Source organism: Molothrus ater, chromosome 16 (genome assembly GCF_012460135.2).
Source record: "Molothrus ater isolate BHLD 08-10-18 breed brown headed cowbird chromosome 16, BPBGC_Mater_1.1, whole genome shotgun sequence".
In the NCBI taxonomy this organism is placed as follows: domain Eukaryota; kingdom Metazoa; phylum Chordata; class Aves; order Passeriformes; family Icteridae; genus Molothrus; species Molothrus ater.
The window spans coordinates 1,728,583-1,753,378 of record NC_050493.2 but is presented as its reverse complement, the minus strand read 5'-3'; the positions used below and the strand labels follow the sequence as shown (position 1 = coordinate 1,753,378).

Sequence of the window (24,796 nt, the reverse complement as noted above, 5' to 3'; positions counted from 1 at the left end):
CAGTGTGGGGATTGGTCATGGGATGATGATCTTGGAGTTCTTTTCCAGCCTCAGTGATCCCAGGATTCTGTGGTTCTCAGCTGTCGTGTGGATTGTGGAGTGAATTGACACCAAGTGTAGCCAAACATCCCCAATTTCCTTAAAAATTTATCTGATCACCAATTTGCTTCCTGCTTTCCTTCTAAACTGGGATCTGCCTGAGATTTTTTTCCTGCAGATGTGTCTCATAAATTCTGAATTATGGGGCAGGCTGGATACGAAGGAAAACTGTGCTTCCCAAACATCTCTGTTCCCATTATCCCTGCACTGCTCTCAGCTTTGCCAGGAGAGCAATAACTCCTGATATTTTTGGGAAGAGACATGTCCCTGTGTGCCTGGGACACTGATATATCACTGACAGCAACAGGAGAGGGAAACATGGAAAGGTCATTAAATGGAGACCCCCGCAAGCGAGTGATGGATGGGATCTTTAATGCTTGGGGCCTGAAGTCGTGTAGGATTTCTCCTGGGCTGGGGGAGCAGCTCAGCAGGCAGTGGGAAGGAGAAGGATCCTCCTGGAATCCAGGTGCACCTGCTCCCAGTGCATCTTTGGTTTCCCCCTGAGCTGGCCAGGAGCTCAGCACGTGCAGCAGGCGTTTCCCCCGTGGGATTGGCAGGGGTGGTGTTTTCTGCAGGAATTTCAGCTTTCCCACGTGGTTCTCCTGGGATTCTCTGGGCTGCTTGGGGTGAGGCTTTCCTTGGGAAAACCTCCAAGCAAGCAGCATTCCCTGGGGGCAGCTGGGCTTTCCTCACCTTGTGCTGGGTGTTAGGAGAGCGTTTTGGGAATGTTCCTTGGGGGTGGGTGAGGTGGTGTCTCCTCTGCAGGTTCCCATCCCAGTGCTCTCCTGTTTTCCATGGTCCCTTCCTGAACCACGGGGCTGATTTCACTTGTCAGCCCCTTTTCCCTCCACTCAGTGCCTCATATTTGGGATCTTTCTCCACATGGAGCTCTGACAAGCTGGGACTTTGCACTGAGCAGAGCTGGTCTGGTTTGGAGGAGGATGTTGGAGGAAGGCTTGGAACAAGACGATCTTTAAGGTCTCTTCCAACACAAACCATTTCATGATCAGGGAGTTTTGCTGTTTCCTGGCTAAACCTCCTCCCAAAAAATCATGTCCAGACCTTGCTGTGTTGTGCACAGGAGCTGGCTGGGTTTGTTTAGGGAGAAGTGGGATAATCCCAGCTGTGGTGGGAGGCGAGGAGCTCAGGCAGGCGCTGCTGCCGGGGTTTGATTGGCAGCAAGTGCTGGGCTGAGCTCAAATATTGCTGCCTTTTTAAAAGGCATAATTACGTGATTCAATCTATATGTTTGATGTTCCTAATCATCCATTAGAGCAGGATGTAAAGAGGGATGCTTCCCAGGAACATGCCACAGAATAGGGGCTCTTTGTGTGAGCCAGCAGCTCGTTAGGCAGTGAGTGATGCAAACACACATTTGCAGGGCTGCTTTCCCTCAGAAGAGCTCGGTGGTTTGATGGCTTCATCATTTTGTTTGTGACTCTCTGTCACTTGGATTTCCTGAGGCTTGGAAGATGCAGAGTGTGGGTTTGTGATGCCATCAGAGTCACGAGGTGGGAGGCAGAGGTGTGTGCTGAGATTTCTGCCACTCCTCAGGTGAAGGGATGAGAGGACACAGCCTCAACTTGCACCACGAGGGTCAGATTAAATATTAGAATGATTTCTTTTTTCTCTGAAGGAATGGTCAGCATTGGAATGAGTTGCCCGGGGAGGTGGTGAAGTCACCATGGAAGTGTTTGAGACATTGGATGTGGCTCTTGGGGATGTGGTTGCTCTGGGTGGTCCTGGAGGTCTCTTCCTCCAGGACCCAGATAATTCTGGGATTCCAACCACACAACCCCTTCTGTGCTAACCAAGCCACAGGGGCTTCCCAAGAGGAGCAGCCCCACTGCCAGCAGGGTCCTTGGCATGGTGGCACTGAGGTGTTTTGTCACCTGCAGCTGCCTGGGGACTCTGCTGTGCTCCCCAAGCCTTGTCCCTCTCTCCAGGAGCGCAAATATTTGATCCAGCAGGCAGAGTTGCTTTTCCAGCTGCTCCATTCCCTTGGTGGTGGGTGGGTTTGGGGGGTGTCAGCCCCTTCTCCCAGCCCCTTGCTGCAGGCTGGGGGTCCTGAGGGAGCTCCTGGCAGCCCTTTTCCCAAAGTGCAGAGTTCAATAACCCCTGATTACCAAAAAAGGGATTGCTTGGAGCTGTGCTTCCCTGGACCAGCATCTCCCTGAATCTTGTGAGTTCCCGAAACCCAGCCCCACTGGTGCCAGCTCTGCCTGGAGCTTTTTGGGGAGCTTCTGATTGAATCCCCATCCTGTGCTTCCAAACTCTCCCAGGTGGAAGAGTTTCTGCTTCATTTTTGGGTTGTTTTGGGGTTTTTTTGGGCAGCAGCCTTGCTCAGGAGCTCTCCATCAAATACACCTCGTGGCTAAAACCCCGCTGAGCAAACATTAGTCCTGGGGTTTTCCTGCAAGGCCTTAGAGTAGGTGACAACTTCATGAAGTCCTTACATTCTGGGGAATTCCTGCTGCAGGTGAGAGCCACGTGCTGGGGGAGCCCAAATTCCTGCCCAGGGCTGGACTGGAGCTGATGAATTGCCAACAGCATCCTGGGGTAGCTCCTTGTGCCCTGGAAGTCCTCAGGGATTGTTAAAGTAAACCATGAAAGAGAGTTTCTGCTTCTTCATCAGGGCAGGGGCTGAGAGGCTTTGTGGGAGCTCAGAAATGTGAGAATTTGGCTGTCATCAACACCTGCCTGCAACTGCAGCAGCACTGAGCACACCTGGGAGCTGCAGGAGCACGGGAATGGGATCTCAGAGGGTTTGGGAAGAGCCCTGGAGCAGCAGCAGGCTCATCCTCCAGCCCTGCAGTGGCTGAGGGGGCAGTGCTGGGGGGCTTCTCCTGATGGTTCTGGGCTGTTCCTGGCTGCAGGAGCAGCATTCCCTGGCTGAGCCCTGGGCTGGGAGCTCAGGCTCGTCCTGGCTGCTGGGTTGGTGTCCAGCAGCACTTCCCTGGCTCTCTCAGCCCTGCTGGGATGTGCCCATCATCCAAAGCACTCCTGGGCCACTTGTGCCCACTTGATGATGTTCTCTACAAGGAATATCAACCCTGGAATGGTTTGGCTTGGAAAGGATCTTAAAACTCATCCAGTTCCAACTCCAGCACCTCCCACTGTCACAGGTGATCCAGCCTGGCCTTGGACCCTCCCAGGGATGGGGCAGCCACAGGAAACAGGGAAAACAAGGAAAAATTATCTCTGCTGGGGATGCACGGAGGAGATGGGGGAGCATTGAGTATCAGGGGTGCAACAGGGGGCTGGAAAATGGGAATAAACAGGGCATGGAGGTGGAGCTGTGCCTCACAGAGGATCCCAGCCATATGGAATGAGTTACCAGGGAAGGTGGCTGGAGCAGTGAGTGTGAGCCTGAGACATCTTGATTACTTTCTGCAGGAAAGGATTGAAGAGTGGAGTGAAAAACCAGGGAAACGGGATTTAAAGCACATTACCACTTTAATTTAAAAGTGCCCAAAGCAAGGAAATTCAGATTTAAAGCTGCCAATCTCTGCCTGGCTGCTGCAGGTGTTGGGGCTGGGAGGACTCTGGGGTCTGTGTCCAGATGGGTCCTGGGGCCATGAGGCCAATCCCAAACTTTGGGTTTGTCCCAGGAATGAGATCCTTTAATAGGTGTGTTCTGTGATAATTCTATTCTTTATAACAGAAATGTATTTTTTTTAATCATCTGCCCTGTGTGCAGTGCCCTGGACACCCTCTCTGTGTGATGCCCTTTCAAAGCGTTGCAGGGTCTGGGATGGGTCCCTCAGGAATGATTTTCTTCCCCCTTTCATCCTCCCAGTTTGGAGAGCCCTCCCCAGGAGCTGCTCCCTCTGCTCCTCCTCATGTCCCACACAAGGTCCTGGGGAGGAATTTAGGGGCAGTTTAGGGAATTTTTGGGAAACCCAAGAGCATCTTTTCCACTTGGGATTTGTGACTTGGCCGTGCCTCCCCTTCTTTGCTTCCTGTAAACAAAATTTCTCTCTAATTTTTTTTTCCCACTTTGCAGATTTCCTTCTCTGTCAGAATGGCCCCCCCTCTTCCCAAATCCAGGCTCAGCCCCCCTGAGCTGTTCAGGAACATCCTCCGAAGTGGCTGCAGAACAGAGGAGTTGGGAGCAGTTTTTGGCAGGCAGAGACTTAGAAAATAATTTCAGTCCTTTGCTGTTTCTAATCTACACAAGAGATATTTTCCCCTTTTCCAGGAGGATAAAAGATCATTTAAAGTGACAGTTTTGGGGGAAAAATAGTACAGAAAGAATTATAATAATCAATTTTTTCCCCTTAAATTATCACAGTTTTTTTCCTGTGGATTTGTCCATCTTTCACAAGAAAAAGGATCAATCCCTTCCAGATAATTTATACATCACTTGATATTTCATATGTTTCTAAATGGTTTTGAATTTTCTTTGCTGTTAAAAAATATTTCTTTTAACCCGCTGCAGCAAATCCTTTCAGAACCTTGTGGTTCGTGTGAAACTTTTGGTGTTCCTTGTTTTGTTTTTGCTTGGAGCCTGTTAAAAGTGTCAGGACGTGGGTGGCATTTGAAAGGTTACTGGAAAGGGTGGAGCTGTGATTAGCTAAGAAGGGAGATGAACTTGCTGGCAAAAATAAGGAAGACTTTGAAGCAAACAGAATCTGGATGCCTGCAGGAAAATGGAATGAAATGAAAGCTGGAGCTGGGGCGATCCCGAGGTGCAGGAGGGGAGAGCAGCAGCAGAACCCGGCGGATGTAGATGTCAGCTCGGTGACAGGCGTGCCCTGATCCTGGCCATTATGGGCCTGCAATGGAGAATAATTATTCTAATTTGTTTTATTACATTAGCGTGGGTAGGAGGGAAGAAAGGGAGCTTTCTTCGCTGCCTCTCTCATTATTCCTCGGCGAGCACGGCGGGGCCAGCTCCCGGCTCCCGCGCCGGCCCTTCATGGGAATTTTTGGAAAATGATGTCTGTAATGTTCTGACCTTTGCCGTCCCAGCTGCAGCCTCCTCCTCTCTGCAGGGATCCCACACTTGACTCCTTAGCAACCTCCTTTGTGCCTCTGATCTCTCTCCATTTGTCTGTAATAGCCCTTGGCAGCGGGACTTGTTGTTCCTTGGTGGCTGGAAAAGGCAGGAGCCGCCGATGCCAAGGGTTTTGCAGAATCCCTTTCACCCACTGCTCCAGCGCTGCCTTCAGAGCCCCCCAGATGCTGCTGGTGGCTTCTCAGAGGGGCTTTCTGGGGGATTTGATGGAGGGAAACAGCAGCAAATCAAAGGAAGCAAAGTCAACCCCAGGGAGTTCTCCTGCGAGGCTTCCGCCCGTGCGGGGCTTTGTGGTTGTGCTGGCTCTGGGCAGGTTCACCTGAGCTCCTGCAGGATCATCTGAGCTCCTTCAGGTTCACCTGAGCTCCTGCAGGTTCATCTGAGCTCCTGCAGGTTCTCCTGAGCTCCTGCAGGTTCTCCTGAGCTCCTGCAGGATCATCTGAGCTCCTGCAGGTTCTCCTGAGCTCCTGCAGGTTCACCTGAGTTCCTTCAGGTTCACCTGAGCTCCTGCAGGATCACCTGAGCTCCTGCAGGTTCTCCTGAGCTCCTTCAGGTTCTCCTGAGCTCCTTCAGGATCACCTGAGCTCCTTCAGGATCACCTGAGCTCCTTCAGGTTCACCTGAGCTCCTTCAGGTTCATCTGAGCTCCTTCAGGTTCACCTGAGCTCCTGCAGGTTCTCCTGAGCTCCTTCAGGTTCTCCTGAGCTCCTGCAGGTTCTCCTGAGCTCCTTCAGGTTCACCTGAGCTCCTTCAGGTTCTCCTGAGCTCCTGCAGGATCATCTGAGCTCCTGCAGGTTCTCCTGAGCTCCTTCAGGTTCATCTGAGCTCCTTCAGGTTCACCTGAGCTCCTGCAGGTTCTCCTGAGCTCCTGGGGCCACCTCAGAGCCCCTCTGTGCAGGAGGCAGCAGGCAGGTGGGGTTTGCTCCCCTGGATCACGGCAGGATCCTGGAGTGGTTTGGGCTGGAAAGGTCCCTCCTGCTGTCCCAGGTTACTCCAAGCTCCATGCAGCCTGGCCTTGGGCACTCAGAGCATTCTCAGGATGGTGTGGAGGTGCCAGGCCTGGAGCTGAGCAGGGCTGGGCAAGGTGCAGAGCAAAGCAGAGCCAGCTGAGGAGCACAGAGCTGCCCTTCCCTGGCCAAGGAATTGTAAACCATGGCGTGGTTTGGGTTGGGACAGACCTTCAAGCCCATCCTGCCGTGGGCAGGGACACCTCCCACCATCCCAGACTGCTCCCAGCCCCATCCAGCCCGTCCTCAAACCCTTCCTGGAGCATCCTGCTCACTGCTGTGTCCCATGGAAGGAGCAGCAGGAGCCTGAATTCAGTGAGGTTGGTGGGAGCATCAGGTGCAGCTCTGGTGCTCACCTTTGGCTTGCTGCTGTCACAGCTGTGGCACAGGCTGTCCCTGTGTCACCTGTTCCCTGTGGGACACCTGGGATCCAGCTCGTCCTCCCTGCACCACAGACCTTGATCCATCAGCAGGGAGGGAGATGGGGAAGCTCTGGGGCTCTGAAGGGGTTTTAGACCCCCAGCTGAAGTTGGTCTCGTTGGATTCCTCAGATTTAGGTTCTCCAGGAGCCTCTTCCAGCCCTGCCCTGTAATCCTGAAGTGGTTTTATTTTTAGATGTCACCTTGGGAAGCTCCTTCCTCTCCCACACGCTGGGGTCTAAATTAGTCTCAGAATACCCTGGTGAGGCTTTGGCTTTCACAGAGATGGTGAAACCACTTTTCCTGTGGGTAGCAGAGGTGGGAAGTGCACGGAGCTGGGATTTTCCCTGGAAGCTTCCCTTATTTATAGCAGGAGCAAAATGAAAATCTAGAATTTAGTTGGGAACTTTGGGTGGGTTTTTGCCCATCTTTTGTACAGCAAAGACACAGAAAGGTCTTTAAATTGACTCTAAATTTATAACGTGGGTGCCCCATTCCCCACCCTTCCCTCTGGAGCTGGGATCAATAGGGAATTTTGCAGACATAGCTTGAGTCACCAAGCTTTTCCTCAGCTTCCCGTGCTATTGGCCTGTCTGTACCATTTTTTTTCAGAATTAATTTTGGGCTGAAAAAGTCTCAAAGAAGTGCTTTGTTCCTCCTTGACACTCACTCCAGGGAAAAAAGGAAAAAAAAGAAAAAAAAAAATTAGAGGAGAAAAAGGAAAAAAAAAAAAGCCGTGGAAAATCTGACATGTGCATTGTAGAGAAAAATCAATAGATAGGGAGGAATATAATTATCCCCCACTCCTGAAGGAATTTTTCAGATATTTTTTGGAACAGTGACTCATATGGGCTTAGGGCTTGAATGACATTTTAATTATTCTGGCTTTTTTTTGCTTTGAATCACCCAAGTACAGCAGGCTGGAAGGGGCACGGTTGGGCACAGCCATCAGGGGCAGATGAAAGGGCAGGATTTGGTGTTGGAGCTTGAGCCCTTCCCTCCCCTCAGGTGGGGGCTGGATCCCCCTGGAATCTCTGATGGATCCCCCTGGACCCTGTTTGCTGGCATCCTGTGAATATGGGAACGTTTCCCCTGCTCTGGGATTGTTTTATTCCATGTTCAGAGCAGGGCTGGTGTGGGGGCAAAGTGATCAAAGCCAGGAATTGTATTATCCACCATTAAAGTAAATTTAAAAAAAAATCCCTAAATGTCATTTTCCTTGCCCCGTGATAAATGCTGCTGGATTTAATTCCCCTAAATTAATTAGGGGAGTTTGGAGTTTGGGGCTTTCCAGGTCCAGGCAGGAGCTGCATCTCCATCCTGCCCCGAGCTCCTCGGCCGTGCCCTGCAGGGAGCAAACCTGGCAGGGCAGGAGGAATTGAGCCCATATTTCATTCTGGACCTTAATTCAATCCAGGGGCAACATTTTCTACTGCTCCTGCTGTAAATTCCTGTGACAAGGACCCCAAGTTCCCCTCCCCAGGCCAGGAGCTCTCATTATCCCGAGGAGTGCCACCAGTGCCCGACCCCGTGTCCCTGCAGCCACCACCAGCAGTGGGAATTTAATAATCCTGGATTCAGAGCGAGGCCACAGAGGTGAAAGGGCCTCTGCTGGTTCACTTGGCCACCTGGTTGCTTGCCTTGAGCTCAGATTTAATTTGTATTCCTGAAAACTTCCCGATTTCCGGCAGCCCCCGGGATGGGCAGAGCTGCCTTGGTGCTCAGGGATCTTTTCCAGCCTCAGCAGCTCCAGGATTCTGTGATTCTCTTCTCCTTTCCTGCCTCTCCTCAGCAGAGCTGAAGCCTCAGCACACAGAGATTTTTCTGTGCACGTTTCTTGGTCCAAATCCTTGGGAAAACTGGAAAACTCAGGTGCCAGTGTGGGAGTGAAGTGGCCTCGAAGACAGCTCAGGGTAAAGCTGACTTGAAACCCCTTCATGATGAGAGTGGGAGTTTTTTTATGCTGCAAAACATCTTTGATATGAAGACTTTCCCGTTTGAAAGCTTTCTAGTAAACAAAAAGGGATGAACTGCCTGAGTGAGTCATTGCAGGGAAAATCGGGATTTTCAGAGTGCTGCTTTTCCCCATCCTTGTTTTAATTGGAGTTTTAATTATCCCTGCTGGATAATAGAGCTTGATAACAGCCCGGAGAAGGCAGGAGGAGGGAAGGTCATCAAGATAACTGTCCTGTTTTAATATTGCAGCATTCCTGCACAGAGCTTCCTCAGTGTGTGCTGGCCCTGCCAGGGCTGGAGCTGCAGCACATCCTGGGAGATGCTATCACCAGATCCTGTAATTTTAGAAAAGCTTTGGAGGGCAGGACAGCCTGGGGAGGGGAGGATGCAGTGGCTGCTGACAGTCAGGGTGTCTTGTCCCTGCTTCAGATTTATTTGCTGAGTAAATCCCTGGAGATAAAACTGCTTTGCCATCCCAGAAATCCTGGGTGATATCACTTTGCATCCCTTTTCTGCCAGGCAGGAGTTCATAAACTCTGCTCTGCCCCGTGCTCTCAGCTGTCAGACAGATATACAGCCCTGGGAACTGGATATTCCTGGATATCTCTGAGGTCTGGACAGTTTTGGAGGGTCTTTAACTGGAATTTTGAATTTGTTTTGAGCTGCAAATGTGTTGAACTGTATTTAATGCTGCAAGTGAAGATTTGTTTTAGCGTGAGCAGGGAGGTTGGAGCAGAGGAGCCGCTGTGGTCTCTTCCAACTTGTTCCAGTTCTGGGAATTTAGATGGAATTCATAAATGCTGGACTCTCCTCCTCTGAGCTCAGATTTTAGCCCTGCACGGTCACTGATCCCTTCCCTGCTGCAAACGCCAGGAAGCCTCAGGATGCTCCCAGAAACTCCCAGGGTTTCCTCCTGGGGAAGGCAGGACCATCACAATCAGGGCAATGTCAGAGGTACCCCCTAATTGTATGCAGATGACAGAACTGCTTCGGCCTTTTGACTAGTGAAGCTTTCCTCAATTTGGGATATTGTGATCCTAATCAGGGACCTCTCCCGGACATCAAAGCCAGCCTTGATTGCTCGGCTTCCTGCTCCAGCCCATCCCTGCCCAGGTGTCTTTCCTGCTCTGGCCGACTGATTCCTTTCTGCTCTTCGATCTCTGAGGCAAAGAAATTCAATCCCAATATTGCTGCCAGCCCTGCAATGGACCCAGTGGTTTGGAAATGTCCCCTCTCGTTGTTCTGAGGTCCCAGGGCAGGGGATACCTGCTGGCCCAGCCTCTAACCTGAGGTGGGGCAGAGCTGTCAGCGCTGCAGCCAGCTGTGTTTGGGGCTGGCAGCTTCCTTCCCCTGCCCGTCTTTTGTTTCTCTAATTATTTTAATTGCATCTCTGTGTCCCCATCCCTGCTCCGTGTCCCCATCCCCAGCTCTGGGGCTCTGCTCCCTTTTCCACAGGCAGCAGGGGTGGCTTTGCCCGAGGGAAACAGTTGGGTTTGGATGTTAAAATTGTGAATCTTGCTGGCTTTTGTGTGTGTTATCCCAGGGACAGAGCCTGGTTTTTCCTATTGCTGCTTCCCAGGGATGCTGGGAGCGATGCCAGGAGCCCTGGGCTGCTCAGACCTGAGCAAAGGCTCAGCTGTGGCTGAGGCTTCTTCCTGGAAGGGGAATTTGGCATATTCCACCAGGATTTATGTCAGATTTTCAGTAACCAGGCAGTGGAATGAGTCAGATCCATTGTGTTCCCTTGGGAACCACAACTGGACCCAGGCTGTGGATGTGCCGTGGGCCTCATTCAACCCCTGCAGTTTAACCACAGAAGTTGGCACCTAGAGACACAAAACAAAGTAAAATAAAATAATTGTGACAGTGTTTTTGCCCTTTTTTCCCCCAGGGGCTGATTAAAATCCGTGGAGATCGCTGCTGGAGAGAGTTAACTTGCATGGATTATCACTACGAGGTGAGTGATGTGCGCACAAAACCTCATTTCTCTTGTCTGCTTTTCTTTTGTAAAATAATTTCCCCCAACCTTTCCTCTCCTGCCAGGCAGCTCTCCATGTTTTCCCTCTTTATCCCAGCCTCTGGCACTCAGGCCATGTCCCTGTGCCAGCTGGGTGATGCTGGTTTTTCCCAACCACAGTCCTAAAAGACCAATTTCTCTCCTTCCCTCCCTTCCCCATCGTGGATCCAGGGGCAAACCTGAGCCTCACTGAGAACTTGCACTGTAAATCTGCTGCAGGGCAGGGAAAGGAGGAAAGAGGAGGTTTTTGTGGTGCTGTTCCTGCTTACACCCCCAAAAAGTGACCATTTGACAGAATCAGAGCATCCCTGTGCTCTCCAACATGCAGAGCAGATCCTTGGCAGTTCAGAATTCCGTGGGTTTATCTTTTTGACATCTGTTGCAGTGATTATGTTGCATTTTGATTATAAATTGGGGCTTTTTGCTGGCTCTGGGTTTGTCTCCTCTCTGGTTCCAGAGGCAAAATTGGCTCCCCTTCTCTCCTCACCTCTATTTTTGCATTTGAGTTTTATATAAATGGTGGTAAAAAGGAAAATGCTGCATCCAGTGATGTTCCCAGGGTGAGAAGCTTTGGCTTGGTGAGGGGAATGGTCCTGAAGGAATATTCCCTTCCCTGGATTCACCTCACAGCCACTGCAAGTTATGATGTCTCTGCTCTGCAATCTGTGGCCATCAAATATTTGGGAATACAAGTCTTATGAGGAAGAGCTGGGAAAGGGGCTCAGCCTGAAGAAAAGGGGGATCAGGAGGAATTTCTGGCTCTGCACAGCTCCTGACAGGAGGGGACAGCCAGGGATGTCGGGCTCTGCTCCAGGGAACAGGGACAGGAGGACAGGGAACGGCCTCAGGCTGGGCCAGGGCAGGTTTAGATTGGATATTTAGGGAAAATTCCTTCCCTAAAAGGGTGGTCAGGCATTGGAAGGGCTGCCCAGGGCAGTGATGGAATTTCCATCCCTGGAGGTGACCAAAACCCACGTGGATGTGGCACTTGAGGACATGGTGATGAACATGGCTGGTGTTGCTGTTGTTGATGATCTCAAAAGGCTTTTCCAACTTTAACAATTCCATGACTTTATGAAATAAGGTTTTGCATGTCCAAAAAGCTCTTGATTGCCTTCTCAGCTTTAAATCTCCTTTTCTGTGTCACTCTCATTTACTTTCACTGGGGTTTCCCCTCACTGTGGGGCTGGGCCTGTCCAAAAGCTGCTGCTCCTTGGCTCTCACACAGCACCAAGGATCCAACTTCACCCCCAGCAAAACCTGGGATGAAAAACCCCTTCAGTGCTGTCGTTCTGATCCTGAGCATGGGGGTGGCTGCAGTAAATTATCCCCTTTTCCAGGCACCTGGCAGCACTTGGGGAAAATGCAGCTCCGAGCCAGCCCGGGCCGGCTCCAGCGCTGACCCCAGCCCACAACAATCAGCCCCAATAATCCCAAATCAATCCCAGCATCAGTCCTGGAGCCCAGAGGGAAAATTGAGACCATTCCTGTCAGATCCATAAGGCAGGATCCCCAGCCTGTGCAAGTAATTGGGACCAGGGGCAGGGGGCAGATCTCGTTATCAATATCAATTATTTTAATCCCCACAAAAGAGGCTGCAAGAAAACGAAAATGAAAGAGGCCAAACTTTGTCCACCAGCAATAATGGAACAAAAATACCTAAAGGCTGGGATTCACCTGCTGATTCCAGCCAGAGGGAGGGGGAGAAAAGGGGGCAGCTGAAGAGGGAGGGAGGGAGCTGGGAATCTGCTCGTAATTAGGATGATAAAAGTGGGGATTGGAGCAGGCTGGGGATGGATTTGGGCCAGATGGGTTGTGCTGAGATGTATGCTGGCCACCCCAGCTCTCCTGCTCCAGCACGAGCTGCATCCAAGATCTACATGGGCTCCTGTGCCAAGAGAATTAATGGAAACACATGGCCTCCATCCCTGCCTGGACTATTTGTTTGTAGTAGGACCTGCAGCTCTGCCCGTGGAAAAGAACATTTCCACTTTTGTCAGGAGTTGTGGCTGGGACAGTCCAGTGGTGTTATGGTTAATTGGGTCATTTTCCCTTCTTCCTTCCCTTCTGGTGTGCAGGGCCTTCGTCCCAGCCTTGCTGGGGCTCTCTGTGTGATTTGGAGAGGGGAATGACATGCTTGGCACAGGAGGGGGATTTTCCTACCAGCCTGACCCTCCTGGGTCCCTCAGGAGGAGATGGGCTCCAGGAATTCTGGATTCTCTCTGTGGGAGAGAATTCAGGCTCTGCTGGAGCTGGAGAAGGCTTTGCTCAGCCCCAGGCACAGCTTTGGCACCTGGAAACTGCCTGGGGATTAATGGTGCCTCTGGGTGCCAGGAGCCCCAAACTCTAATCCCAGCTTGGCAAGACACCACCAAGAGGGAATTTCACCTCCTTCTCCCTGGATTTCTGTGCTGCCCAGGCCAGGGGCTCCAAGGTGAGCACGTGGGTTGCACCTGGAGTGGCTGTGGGATGGGATCCCAGTCCCTGTGGTGTCCTGGAGCTTCGTGTGTCCACATCACCGCATCCAAATGGACACAGCTGGGTGGCACCTGGCAGGAGAAGTCCTGGGCTCTGCCACCCATGGGTTTGTGTATCCCTTTTTGGGGCTGCTGTTGTTTCACTGTGGTTAGAGGGCTCTTTGCCCTGCAAGGAGTGCCAGGAAAATGGAGTTTTACCTCAGTGGGAGCTGTTCCTGGTGCAGCTGCTGCAGAGAGAAGCTGCTCTGGGTCTCAGCTCTGCTTGGCATTATTCACATTTCGGGATTATTCAGATTTGTCTGCTGTGGGCACCAGGCTTGACAAATCCACAAGCCAGGATTGCGGGCTGTGGAGCTGGAATTCTGCTCCCCCTGGAGCCTCTGGCATGGATCCCACAGTGCCTGGGACATCCATCCCCCCTCCCAGGGGAGGCAGAGGCAGCCTCAGGTCCCTGCCTGTGCAAGGATGAGCGTGTCCCCCTGTCCCTGCCTGCCCCACAGGGATCATTCCCAGAGCCCAGCAGCTCTGGGAGAATCTGCCTTGGAAGGTTCTGAGCACTCCAGGCTGTTTCTGGAGCTGGCAGGACATCTCCCAGGTGGGCTGGAGCAGCTTTCAACCCCTCTTAGGAGGCACCAGGTCTGAGCCAGGGTTGGGATGGGGATGGGGGAGCACCCAGGGCCTCACCATTGCCTTGTTCCAGGATTTATCTGGGAGTGCAGCCTGGCACAGGCACAGCAGAGCAAATCCCCAGGCTGGAAGATCCCAGAGCCCTGCAGAGCTCCCTGTGCCCAGATCTCCTGGCGTGGAGCAGCCCTGGTGGCACAGGCCACCAAACATGGACATTTCTGACCCCAGCCACTCCAGAAGGAGCCTCTGGATGCCGGTGGAAGTGTTGGCAGAGCAGTTCAGATGATCACAGGGGGTTTTGGGATGGGCAGGTCCTGCATGGTCTGGTCTCTCCTGTCCCAGCCTGGAGGTGCTCAGGGTGGGATGCAATCCACTGATGCATTTTTCCTCCTGGCTGCCAAATTGCTGCTGCTGCTTTTTAATTCCAGACAGATATCTTGGAAAATTCAGCCACCAACTGGCGGGAACAGCTGTGGGAGCAGCTGCTGGGGCAGGAGCCCTGCTGGGCACCGAATCCAGGCTGAGCTGCTGGACACAGCCACGGGTCCCTCCTGAGGGACCTCACTGACCTGGCCGAGGACAGGGGGACATGGAGGGGCTGGAGCCTGGCCAGGGAGGGGAATGGAGCACCAGGAGGGGCTGGGGGAGCTGGGAAGGGGCTCAGCCTGCAGAAAAGGGGGATCAAGGGGGATTTCTGGCTCTGCAGAGCTCCTGACAGGAGGGGACAGCCAGGGATGTCGGGCTCTGCTCCAGGGAACAGGGACAGGAGGACAGGGAACGGCCTCAGGCTGGGCCAGGGCAGGTTTAGATTGGAAATTTAGGGAAAATTCCTTCCCTAAAAGGGTGGTCAGGCATTGGAAGGGCTGCCCAGGGCAGTGATGGAGTTTCCATCCCTGGAGGTGACCAAAACCCACGTGGATGTGGCACTTGAGGACACGGGCCAGTGGTCACTCTGGTGGTGCTGCTGGGAATGGCTGGACTTGATTTCCTTAAAGGTCTTTTCCAAGCTGAATTGATGTTGAGGCAAAAGGATAAAGGGAAAGCAAAACCAAACCCCGCTCCTGGAGCAACAAATCTTGGTCAGAGCTGGAAGTGAGATCCAGGATTTGCTTCCCTGCAGGAGCTCAGGGCGGGTTGGTCACCACAGAGCAGCAAAGTCTGGGGGATTTCACTGAACTCTGCCGAACCCCAGCCCATTTTAGCTCCAAAAGTGTCGCTGCTGTTTCCCCAAGTGTGCTCTGTCCCCAAGACCCTGCACAGCCACAGAGGGCACTCCTGAAGGGACAAATTGTCCCTAATTGCTGTGGAAGCGCTGCTCCCAAGCAGAGGCTGTCAGGCAGGGCTCCAGCCCCAGCTCCTGGAGAAGCTCTGGATGAAGCACAATGGCTTTTGTGCCTAATTAGGCCTTGCTGACTGATAGCTGTGCTGATAAGGGCGATAAGGAAGCTCAAACTGCTCCTTAACTGCCTCTTCATTCCTTTTCTCCCTCCTCTCCCCTGGATTAGACCTCGTTAAGCTTTTCATCCAGCTTTTTCCGAGCCATTATGAAACGAAAAGTAAATAATATTTAGCAATCTGTTGGGATGAATCAGAAAATGAGCTGCTTTTATGAGCCCGGATGGCTCGGGGTGGGCTTCGTTCCAGCAGTTTGCATGGCTGGAAGGGAAAATGTTCCTAGCAGGGAAAGCAGGTGCTCAGATTTCGTGCTGGAAATTCTAAAGTTGCAAATTCAGACGAGGGAAGTGGTGCTGAATTAAACAGAAAACAATAATTATTAAAGGAAGTCACCGTGGAAATAATTTTGGGGATCTTTTTGTTGGTAACATTAATAATTATATTATAAAATATTTATGGAGCATCCTAAGTTTGCAGTGCTTGGATCTGTGCCAGAGCCTCAGCACCCTCAGAGGGAAGGATTCCTTCCTAAATTTAATTAAATGCAGAATAATTTGTGTCCCTGCTCCTTCCCTCGTGCAGGGTGTGAGCTTGGAGAGGCTTTTGCTGGTGGATTTTGCTGGTTCCAGCCCAGGGCTGTGTCTGAGCCTGGCACAAGAGGCAGCCTGGATGTGAGGAGCTTTCCCAGATCTCCCCAGAAGTGATTTCAAGGCTTTGTGGAGGTCCAGCAGGGCTCAGGGTGAGCTGGACACGAGGCTGTGAGCTCAGGGCCACTTCTGGGAACTGACCGTGGAAAATTCATCCTCTGCAAGCTGTGTTTCCATGAAAACAGGAGGGACAGGAGCTGTGCTCCATCTCTGCCCTCGTGGGACAGCTCTGTGTAGGCACCAAAGCTGCTGTTGATGAGTTCTGGGTAAGGAGAGCAAGGAGGGAGCAAAGCTCTGCCCGTGGGGGGCTGTAAATGCAATTTATTTCCATCTCCTGGGGCAAAAGCAAACTGCTCTTTGAGTCCGGGTGACTGATACCAAAGGAAGAACACTCTGGTGCTCAGCTGGTTTATTTTTTTCCCTTCCCATTTGGTCAGAAGTTTTGAGAACTGACCTTTCCAGAGGCAGAATTGCAAAACCACTTGTCTTTATTCCCATGTCTCGAAGGGCTGCTCTGGGGGCATTGGAAGCTGAGGATTTGGGGCTCTCTGCTGGGTTTTGGGGAGTTCCATGAGGCTGGAGGAAGGGCCAGGGGCTGAGCTGGCCTGGGATCAAGGAAATAATGAGATCCATCATAGGGTAAGTGCTTGGAGCAATAATATTGGCAGATAAATGTCAGCAGGACATCAAAAGCTTATTAGGCTGTGTCTGGACTTTGTATGGGGCTCTGCAAGGAGACCTTGATCTCAGAGAGTTTTCCAGACGAGTCCCAGGTCTCTGACGTGGATTCAAGGCATCTTTGAGTGCAGTTTGCTGGAAAGGTTTGTTTTTCCCAAGGCTGGGTTGGCTCTGCTCTCCTGGAGGTGCCCATCACTTGAAAAAAGAGGGAGCAAATGCTTTAGGAGTGGGGTTTGGGCCTGGCTTGGAGGATCTGCCGTGCTGGGTTTGCACAGGTCGGGTTTGCTGGCAGAGATTCAGGGATATCTCTTCCAGCTGAGTCCTTCTGGATTCCCAGGGTTTGGAAGTGCTGCAGAAAATGAGGGCTGAGCTCTCTGAGCCCTCAATTCCCAGAAGTGAATCCATCCTGGTGGAGCTGCAGTCTGAGGAGACAGAATGATAAATACTGACAGTGATGCCCAGTTAGGCCAGGTTTAAAAAGTGGGAAGGAATTCCGGGGCTTGTGCCCTCACAGGATGTGCTGGAAGGATGAAGGTGATTTACAGCGCTGGCCTGAGGCAGAACAAAAGCAGATTGATGCAGGGATCTGCTGGGGGATGTTTTATTCCCAGCAGAGCAGGCAGGGAAGCAGCTTTCCAGAGGCAGGTCCTGGTTGGGAGCAGGGCTTTGCTGACAGGCAGGGCTGGAGCTGGAGCTGCCTCGTGTTCCACGAGCATCAAACGTGGCACACGGGTGGGAAGTGAGGTCCCAACACCCCAAATCAGCATCAGTTCTGTGTCCAGGGGGACCAGGATCCTGACAGGGAATTCAGGAGAAAGGGGGAGGAGTGTCTGCTCAAAGAGAATTATCAAAATAAAAGGTGGAGCTGCCAGTCAGCATCAGAAAACAGCCCCAGCTTCTCTGGGTTGAGGAGGCCACGGCCTGCTGGAGGAGATGGGATGGAGGCAGTGCTGAGGGAGAAAATACCCAGAGGAAAATCGTGCAGGAACCTCTACATGGAGTGCCAGGGCACAGGGAATGGCTGCCCACTGCCAGAGGGCAGGGCTGGATGGAAATTGGGAAGGAATTCCCCTCCTGAGCATGGGGAGGGGCTGGGATGGAATTCCCTGAGAAGCTGTGGCTGCTCCTGGATCCTTGGAAGTGTCCCAGGCCAGGCTGAAGCAGCCTGGGACAGTGGAAGGTGTCCCTGCCATGGCAGAGGAGGCACTGGAGGAGCTTTAAGGTCCCTTCCAACCCAAACCATTCCAGAATTCCAATAAATTCTAGGTTCTAGTGATGATCCCCCCGAGACGTGACTTCCACGGGCACTGGAGCACCAGGATTGGGGCAGGATTTCATTTTTCTCTTTGCTGCAGTTCAGATCTGCTTTTCTCCCTGTGATTCTTCACCTAAAGCATCTGTATTTACTCAAAAACACCTTCTGGGCTCCCCCCTTTGCCACTGGAGCAGGTGGGTGGCACCTGCCCCTGGTTCCCTCAGCTTTCCACGATTCCCAGCAACACCAGGAGAAACCAGGGAAGGTTTCATGGACATTTCCCCCCAGGGGAGCTTTGTGTGGTGAGGGTTTGGGGTGTGGGATCAGCAGCAGAGCTGTCAGTCACCCTGCATTGGGAATATGCCAATCCCCTTTCCAGCAGTAACACAATTCCTCTTCCTGGATTCTTTGCTGTTTTTCTTACGGATTTGTTTTAAGCCTGGTGAAAGCTTCCTGTACACCTATTGGATTTCATCTCTTCCTCACACTCTCCCACTGTTCCCAACTCGTTTGCAGACCACCCAGGACCCTCCTCACTTCCCTTAAACATTCCCTTTTCCTCCCCCCTCCACGCATTTGGTCGGATTCAATCCTAATCAGATTAATCCTCACAACAGCCACTCCAGCAGCTCTGCCCCTGCAGTGGCTCCTGTCCTCCCTGGGCTCCTCCAGGGGCAGGAATGTTGGATCCCATCCCATCCCTGAGCTCCCAGGCCTGTGGGGAATGGTGCACTGCTCCTGGAACGTACAGGGCCCAGGAGGTTTGGCAGCTCAGAAGATAACACAGGCAAGGCTCTGGTAATTATTTAAATGATGGATTTCTGAGCCTGTTAATGGGGTGTTTTAAGAAATGCGCGAAGAGAAGGAAGGTGACAAATTTTGATGCTTTCTGGAAGGCAGAAATGAGAGGGGGAAGTGGCAGAAGAGCATTTTCCAGTCTTTGGAAGTAACATGGAATGGTTTGGGTTGGAAGGGACATTAAAGCCCATTCAGTTCCAAACCCCTTCCCCTATCCCAGGGTCCTCCAGCCTGGCCTTGGACACTTCCAGGGGCAGCCACAGCTGCTCTGGGAATCTGGGATCTCCCCACCCTCTCAGGGAAGGTCTTTTTACCAGGTCTGGTTCTCCTGGGGCTTTAGGGAACGGAAAGGCCCAGGGGCCTCCTGGGGTGATGTTGGCAGCTCCTTGATGTCTGCAAAGATTCTTGGTCCTCATCCTCCAGTCTGGAGCCTTGGGACCTCCAGACCTTGCCCAGAGCCCTCATCCTGGTGTATCCACCTCTGGATTCTCCCAGTGGGAACCTCTGGGTCCACCTCTGGATTCTCCCAATGGGAACCTCTGGATCCACCTCTGGATCCACCCTTGGATTCTCCCAATGGGAACCTCTGGATCCACCTTTGGATTCTCCCAATGAGAACTTCTGGATCTGCCTCTGGATTCTCCCAGTGGGAACCTCTGGATCCACCTCTGGATTATCCCAATGGGAACCTCTGGATCTGCCTCTGGATTCTCCCAATGGGAACCTCTGGATCCACCTCTGGATTCTCCCAATGAGAACTTCTGGATCCACCACTGGATTCTCCCAATGAGAACTTCTGAATCAATCTCTGGATCCTCCCAATGGGAACCTCTGGATCCACCTCTGGATTCTCCCAGTGGGAACCTCTGGATCCACCTCTGGATTATCCCAATGGTCAGAACTAATCACCATGAGCATGAGTAGAGGAATTTCCTCTCATCCTTCCTGGCACTTAGGGACATTAGATAATCTCTTTAGGGACATTAAATAATCTCTTTCCTGGTCTCCTCCTCAGCAGGTGCAGTTTAAGGAGAGTTGTTTTTCCCATCCATCCCCACCTTTCTCAGTGTTTGTAGGGAATTTTCCCTCATTGCAGGTCCCTTGCCTCAGCTCTGCTGGAGGAGCTGCATTCCCCGTGGTGGACAGGGGTGCACATCCCTCCTTTTCCTCCTCCAGTCTCTTTTTGGGATTTTCTTTTGGGAGTAAATGTAATGACCAATCCCAGTTCTCTGGGTAACATTCCTGGCACAGATTCCAGAGAAGCTGTGGCTGCCCCATCCTTGGAAGTGCCCAAGGCCAGGCTGGAGCTTGGAGCAGCCTGGGATAGTGAAAGGTGTTGGGGTTGAACTGGATGAGTTTAAGGCCCCTTCCAGCCCATTCCATGATAATATTTCTTGTCATGCACCAAAGGTTTTAAGCTCAGCTGGAATTTTTATTCCCCCAGAATAAAACAGGACCAGGCCAGGAGAAAATCCCACCATGGGCAGAACTTTAAAAATAGCTGAGCCCTTCCCTTTATTTGCATGGCTCCAATTTCCAGGTGATTTCTGCCATACAAGTCCCATATTTCTCCATACAATTCCCTGTGCTTTCAGCCTCCCCATGCGAGACAGAGCTTGACTGGAAGTGCAGCTCACAGGTTGTGTCAATGCAGTGATCAGCTCACATGGCCTGAGCCAATTCCCAGGCACATCTCCTTCCTTCCCAGAGATCAGGAAGAATTCCACATTTCTCCCGATTTTTTCCATCTTCTGAGCACTCCAGCTCTCACAGCAAGCCCTTGTAGCTCTGGAAAAAAGAACAATCCAGGGTCGGGGGGTGCAGGAACGAGTTAATTTGAAGTCTCTGCCGTGGTGTTTTGCTCCAAAGTCGTGTGCGCCAAACTGACCTTTAATCTTGGAATATAAATCACTTTCCAGTCCTATTATTTCTAAAATCCTACAGGCTTGCGAATGCACAAAAGAAGCCTTTGTCTCCTATTAATTTAATTTATAGGTTAAAGTTTCACATCAGTGGCAAGCACAAGCTGATTTACTGTGCACTGCAGGAATTGCTGTTCTGGGAAGCGCAGCGTTTGCTCCGCTGCCTCCAAACAGGGATGTGTAATTAGGAGCTTCTGTAATTAGATATAATGTCAGATAATTTGCTTATCGTTTTTGGAATGCATTCTCCAGAAAAGACGGGAGGGGATCTCAGGGTGGATTAGTTCTTTCAAGCCTAAAAACTCACCAGATCAGTAAAATCATGTGTGGAGCCATCCAGTCATCTCCTGTATGATGTCATTTGTGCTGCAACAAAAACCAGCCACTGTGGGGATAAAATTCACATAAAAGCAGGAGGGAGCCTTTTCCCACCAGTTTAAAACAGGACACCCTTTCCTGTTTGTTTTGGTTTTTGTTTTTTGTTGTTTTTTCTCCTTTTTTTTAATTTGGAATTTTTAATTATTTTGAAGCTGTGAAATCGCTTTGTGGAGTAACATTGGTTTCTCTTCCCATCCTTAGGAGTATTCCCATTTTCAGACCCATTTCTTCCACTTCCTGGGATTTCTAGTTATGGAATTTTATAAGTAAGTTTTCTAGTCTGCCTCCAAATAGCTCAAGACAAAGAAATGAAACTTTTTCCTAACCCTGCTGTCATTCCCCATTCCAAGTGAAAATCTTTGACTCCTCCAAGCTCTCTCCAGAGGCTTTTCCCTCTTGACCAATTTACACGGAAAATAGGGATTGTGACTTGCTGCCCTTGCCAAGATCGTGGAAATATCTGTATTAAAAATGGCATTTCTCTTCCTCCTGCCCAGGAATTCACTGATCTGTGTTTTCCAAGGATCAGATCCTTCCTGCTCCCTCTCAGTCTCAGTGGAAGGGCTTTTCTGGCCTCAGCGTAACCAGGACATGCAACAGGACTGAGCTGGATTGTGTCCAGTTAGCCCAGGACAAGACTGGATTTCCCACTGCCGTGGTGGGTGCCTCTGAGGGGAGCACAGGCTGGGCAGGCTCTGCAGTCCATCCATGGATTTGTGGGTTCTGGGATGAGGTGAGGGAGTGCCCACCTTTCCCCAGAGCTGCCCTGGGCCCCGCTGGGGTTTCCCATCAGCTGCTGAGGGCAGGGAATGAAAGCTTGGTGGGGCAAGCAAGGGACTTGGAATTAAAGCTCGGTGGGACTTGGTGGGAGCAGGATTTCTTATCCCAGAGCAAATGTGAGCCATGAACTCCCCTTACCTGAGAAAGGAGAACTCCTGGGGTCCTGCTGCTGGTTCTCTTCTCCTCCCAGTGCAATATTCCACACTGCTGGGGAGTTGGGACCAAAATTCCTTCTCCACCCCTCTTCTCCCTCAGGAATATTTCTGCTGTTATAACTCACGGGTGTCAGGCCACCCCTGCTCATGCAGAGGAGAGAGTGGGGAGTCCTCAACCAGCCACTGCTGGAGCCCCTAAAGGTCCTGCAAGGCCACACTGAGGTCACCCCAAAGCTTCTCCTCTCCAGGTGAGCAATCCCAGCTCTCCATCCCTATGATCATCCTGGAGCCTCCTCTGGACTGGCTCCAGCAGCTCCAGGTCCTTCCCCATGCAGGTGGGGTCTCACCTGAGCAGGGCAGAGGGCTAAAACCCCCTCCCTGATCCCTGTCACCTGCTGGAGGTGTCCCCATGGAGGTGGCCCTGCTCCACGTGGGATCCCTCAGGGTTGGTAAATCCTTAGGGCAGGAGCTGCCACCAGCAGTTTGTGAGCAGCTCACAGTGGAAATCATGGGATGTGTTATCCTTGGCCCCGAGGCAAAGAGGGGAATATTTTAATTCCAGGAGTTAATTACAATTTGAGCAGCCTGTGGGAGCTTGGCAGGTGATGTGAGACCCCGTCCTGCTCTGATCTCAGCTGAAGGATTGGGAACAGCAGCACAGATGTGGGAATCCAACAGCAGCAGGAACGGCCTGGGAATGTCTCTGGGCTCTTTGTGTTGCTCTTTAATGATTTTTAGTGTAGGTGCCACGCTTTTAAGTTGCTAAAAATCATCACAAAGGGTTTTTCCAGCAGCTCCAGCAGGAGTTCCCCGTGGGCAGGGAGCAGGGTGGATCCTGAGCTCTCCAGGTGCCTTCCCTCCCCTCTCCCCCAGCAGTTGTGTTGGTAAAGGGAGCTGCTGGACACTTCCCTCCCTTTGAGCACTGAACCTGAACTCCCTGAGTGCACAGGGACTGACAGGGGAGCTCCAGGAACTCTTGGCTGTGCCAGGAGAAGGGGAAGGGTAATTCAGGCACAGCCATCAAAGGCAGGTCTCAGAGCCAGTCAAACCTGCCTTTCCTCATGAAACTTTGGGGTTGTACTGCAGACAGGAACTGGATTTGGGACTTGCAGAGATTAAAGTTCAGGTGCTGGTGCCTCTCCAGATTCCTGCACCCCATAGGCAGGGACACCTCCCACTGTCCCAGGGAGCTCCAAGCCCCATCCAGCCTGGCCTTGGGCACTGCCAGGGATCCAGGGGCAGCCACAGCTGCTCTGGGCACCTGTGCCAGGGCCTGCCCTCCCTGCCAGCCAGGAATTCCTGCCCAATATCCCATCCATCCCTGCCCTCGGGAAGATTAAACCCATTTATCCCAGGCTTTGCCCTGTTTAGTGTCTGTATTTGTATCCTGTAGGGATTTTTGGGTCTCACTCCCCTTCCAAGCTGGAAGAGCTGAAGAGTGACCCAGAGGAGCAGGGATCTCCTTCACTCCTGGCTCAGCACCATCTCCTGTTTATCCTCCAGGGATGAATCCAGGATTCCTGTCCTGTGCTCCTGCCAGGCTGCAGCATCTCCCTCCCAGAGCCCTGTTTTGGGCAAGAATTCAGGATTTTAGTGGGATTGCCTCAACATCTCCTATGGAATGGGTTTAACTGCCAGTCAGGATGTTCCTGACTTCTCCTGGGTGTCTGATGTTTCCTCTCCTCCAGGATTTATCTGTCACCTGCACAGGGCTGGGCTTTCTGGGGGAGCCCTCTGGAATTCCTGGCTGTTCCTCTGGCACTTTGGTTCCATTTGCACCCTGGACTGAAGGAAAAGTTCCCTTCAGGATAGGACTGGGCTGGGTTTCACACTCTCCTCTGTGGAGGCACAAAGGGGCTGCCTTTACATGGGTAAAGGCTGGGAGGTGATGCTGCAGACAGGGGAATTTTGGGATGCGTTGCATGTTTTAGGGAGAACGTGGCAATAAAACAGGACAAAAACTCCTGAAATACTGGAAATGCAGGGATAAATGGGACGATAAATCCCAGGAATCTGCACCTGCAGTGGTGTTTGCAGGGAGCCAGTGGGGCCAGGGGGTCAGTGCTGCCCTGGGGCTGTGCCAGGGCTGCCCCTGCTCCAGAGGCTGCATGGATTCTCCACTCCATGGAACCTCTCCCTGCTGATCTTCACTCACATCTCTCTACCAGACTCAGGATTTTTCTGTGCTGCTGGTTAAAGGTGGTGACCAAAACGTGGTGAAACCCCTTTGGTTTTTAATTCAAATTTAGCCAGATCCTCGTGGAGAATTTTAGATTTGCTTTTCCCTGAGTTGTCCCAGGAGCTCCTTGGCACATCCAGGAGCCTTTTATTGCATTTTTGGCACCAATCCCTGTGGTTTTTGTGGCAGGAGAGCCCTTTGTAGGGTGTGCTGTGACATTCCTGGACTAAACCCTTATTTATCCATACTCTGAAGTATTTCCCTGGAGATTTTTAGTCCACCTCCTTTTTTAGGGCCTGCTGGAGATTCCAGGCAGGAATTTTTGTAGTGGATGAATAGGGAATGAAATTAGTTTGTTTCTCCTGCTGTAACAGAAGAGCTGCCTTTGATCCCAAAAAACAGAGAATTAACTTTTTTAGATCTCCTCCTTCTTTTACTCTGGTCCTTCCTTCATCCTTGGATCTCGTTGCCACTTCCCAAGTCCTGGTTTTCTGAAGATGATCCCCACTTTTCCAGCTGGCAGATTTGAGCCCAAGGTGATTCCAGACCTTGGGTTTCTGCCCTGCAGTTTGTGCCATGGCTTGGGAAAGGGAATAAGGAAAATCAAATCCCAGGAGCTGGGTTTGGGTGTGGAACCAGGAGTTTCCACAGTGCCTGATGTGGTCATGAAGGTGCCAGCCCATGGGAATATTGGATTTTTATCCAAATATTTGACTTTTAGCCAAAATTTGCTCTCCTAAAAGTATCTTGGGAAGAATTCCTTGCTGGGAATTTTCTTCATTCCAGTCCTGAGCATGCCATGGGTGTGTCAGAATTACAGGTGTCAGTGGGCAGTAATTTACTCATCATTCAATATTCCACATTTTTAATGGTTTTGTGACTTTGGAGAGCCCAAAACCATTAAAAATTAGAAACCACCCAGAGCTCCTGGATTCCTGATTTTTGTCATTGTAACCCATTAGGGAAACTTGCTGCAGGATTTGCTTTA

The 24,796-nt window shown here is 51.5% G+C and overlaps 1 protein-coding gene across 1 annotated transcript in view; it reads left to right on the top strand.

Moving 5' to 3' along the window:
- Positions 1–24,796, top strand: part of LMF1 (lipase maturation factor 1) — a 141,559-nt gene that overhangs the window by 46,367 nt on the left and 70,396 nt on the right. Inside the window, exon 5 of the mRNA XM_054516593.1 lies at positions 10,392–10,457. Within this exon, the coding sequence (XP_054372568.1) occupies positions 10,392–10,457 (66 nt within the window). The remainder of the gene's footprint in view (positions 1–10,391; positions 10,458–24,796) is intronic.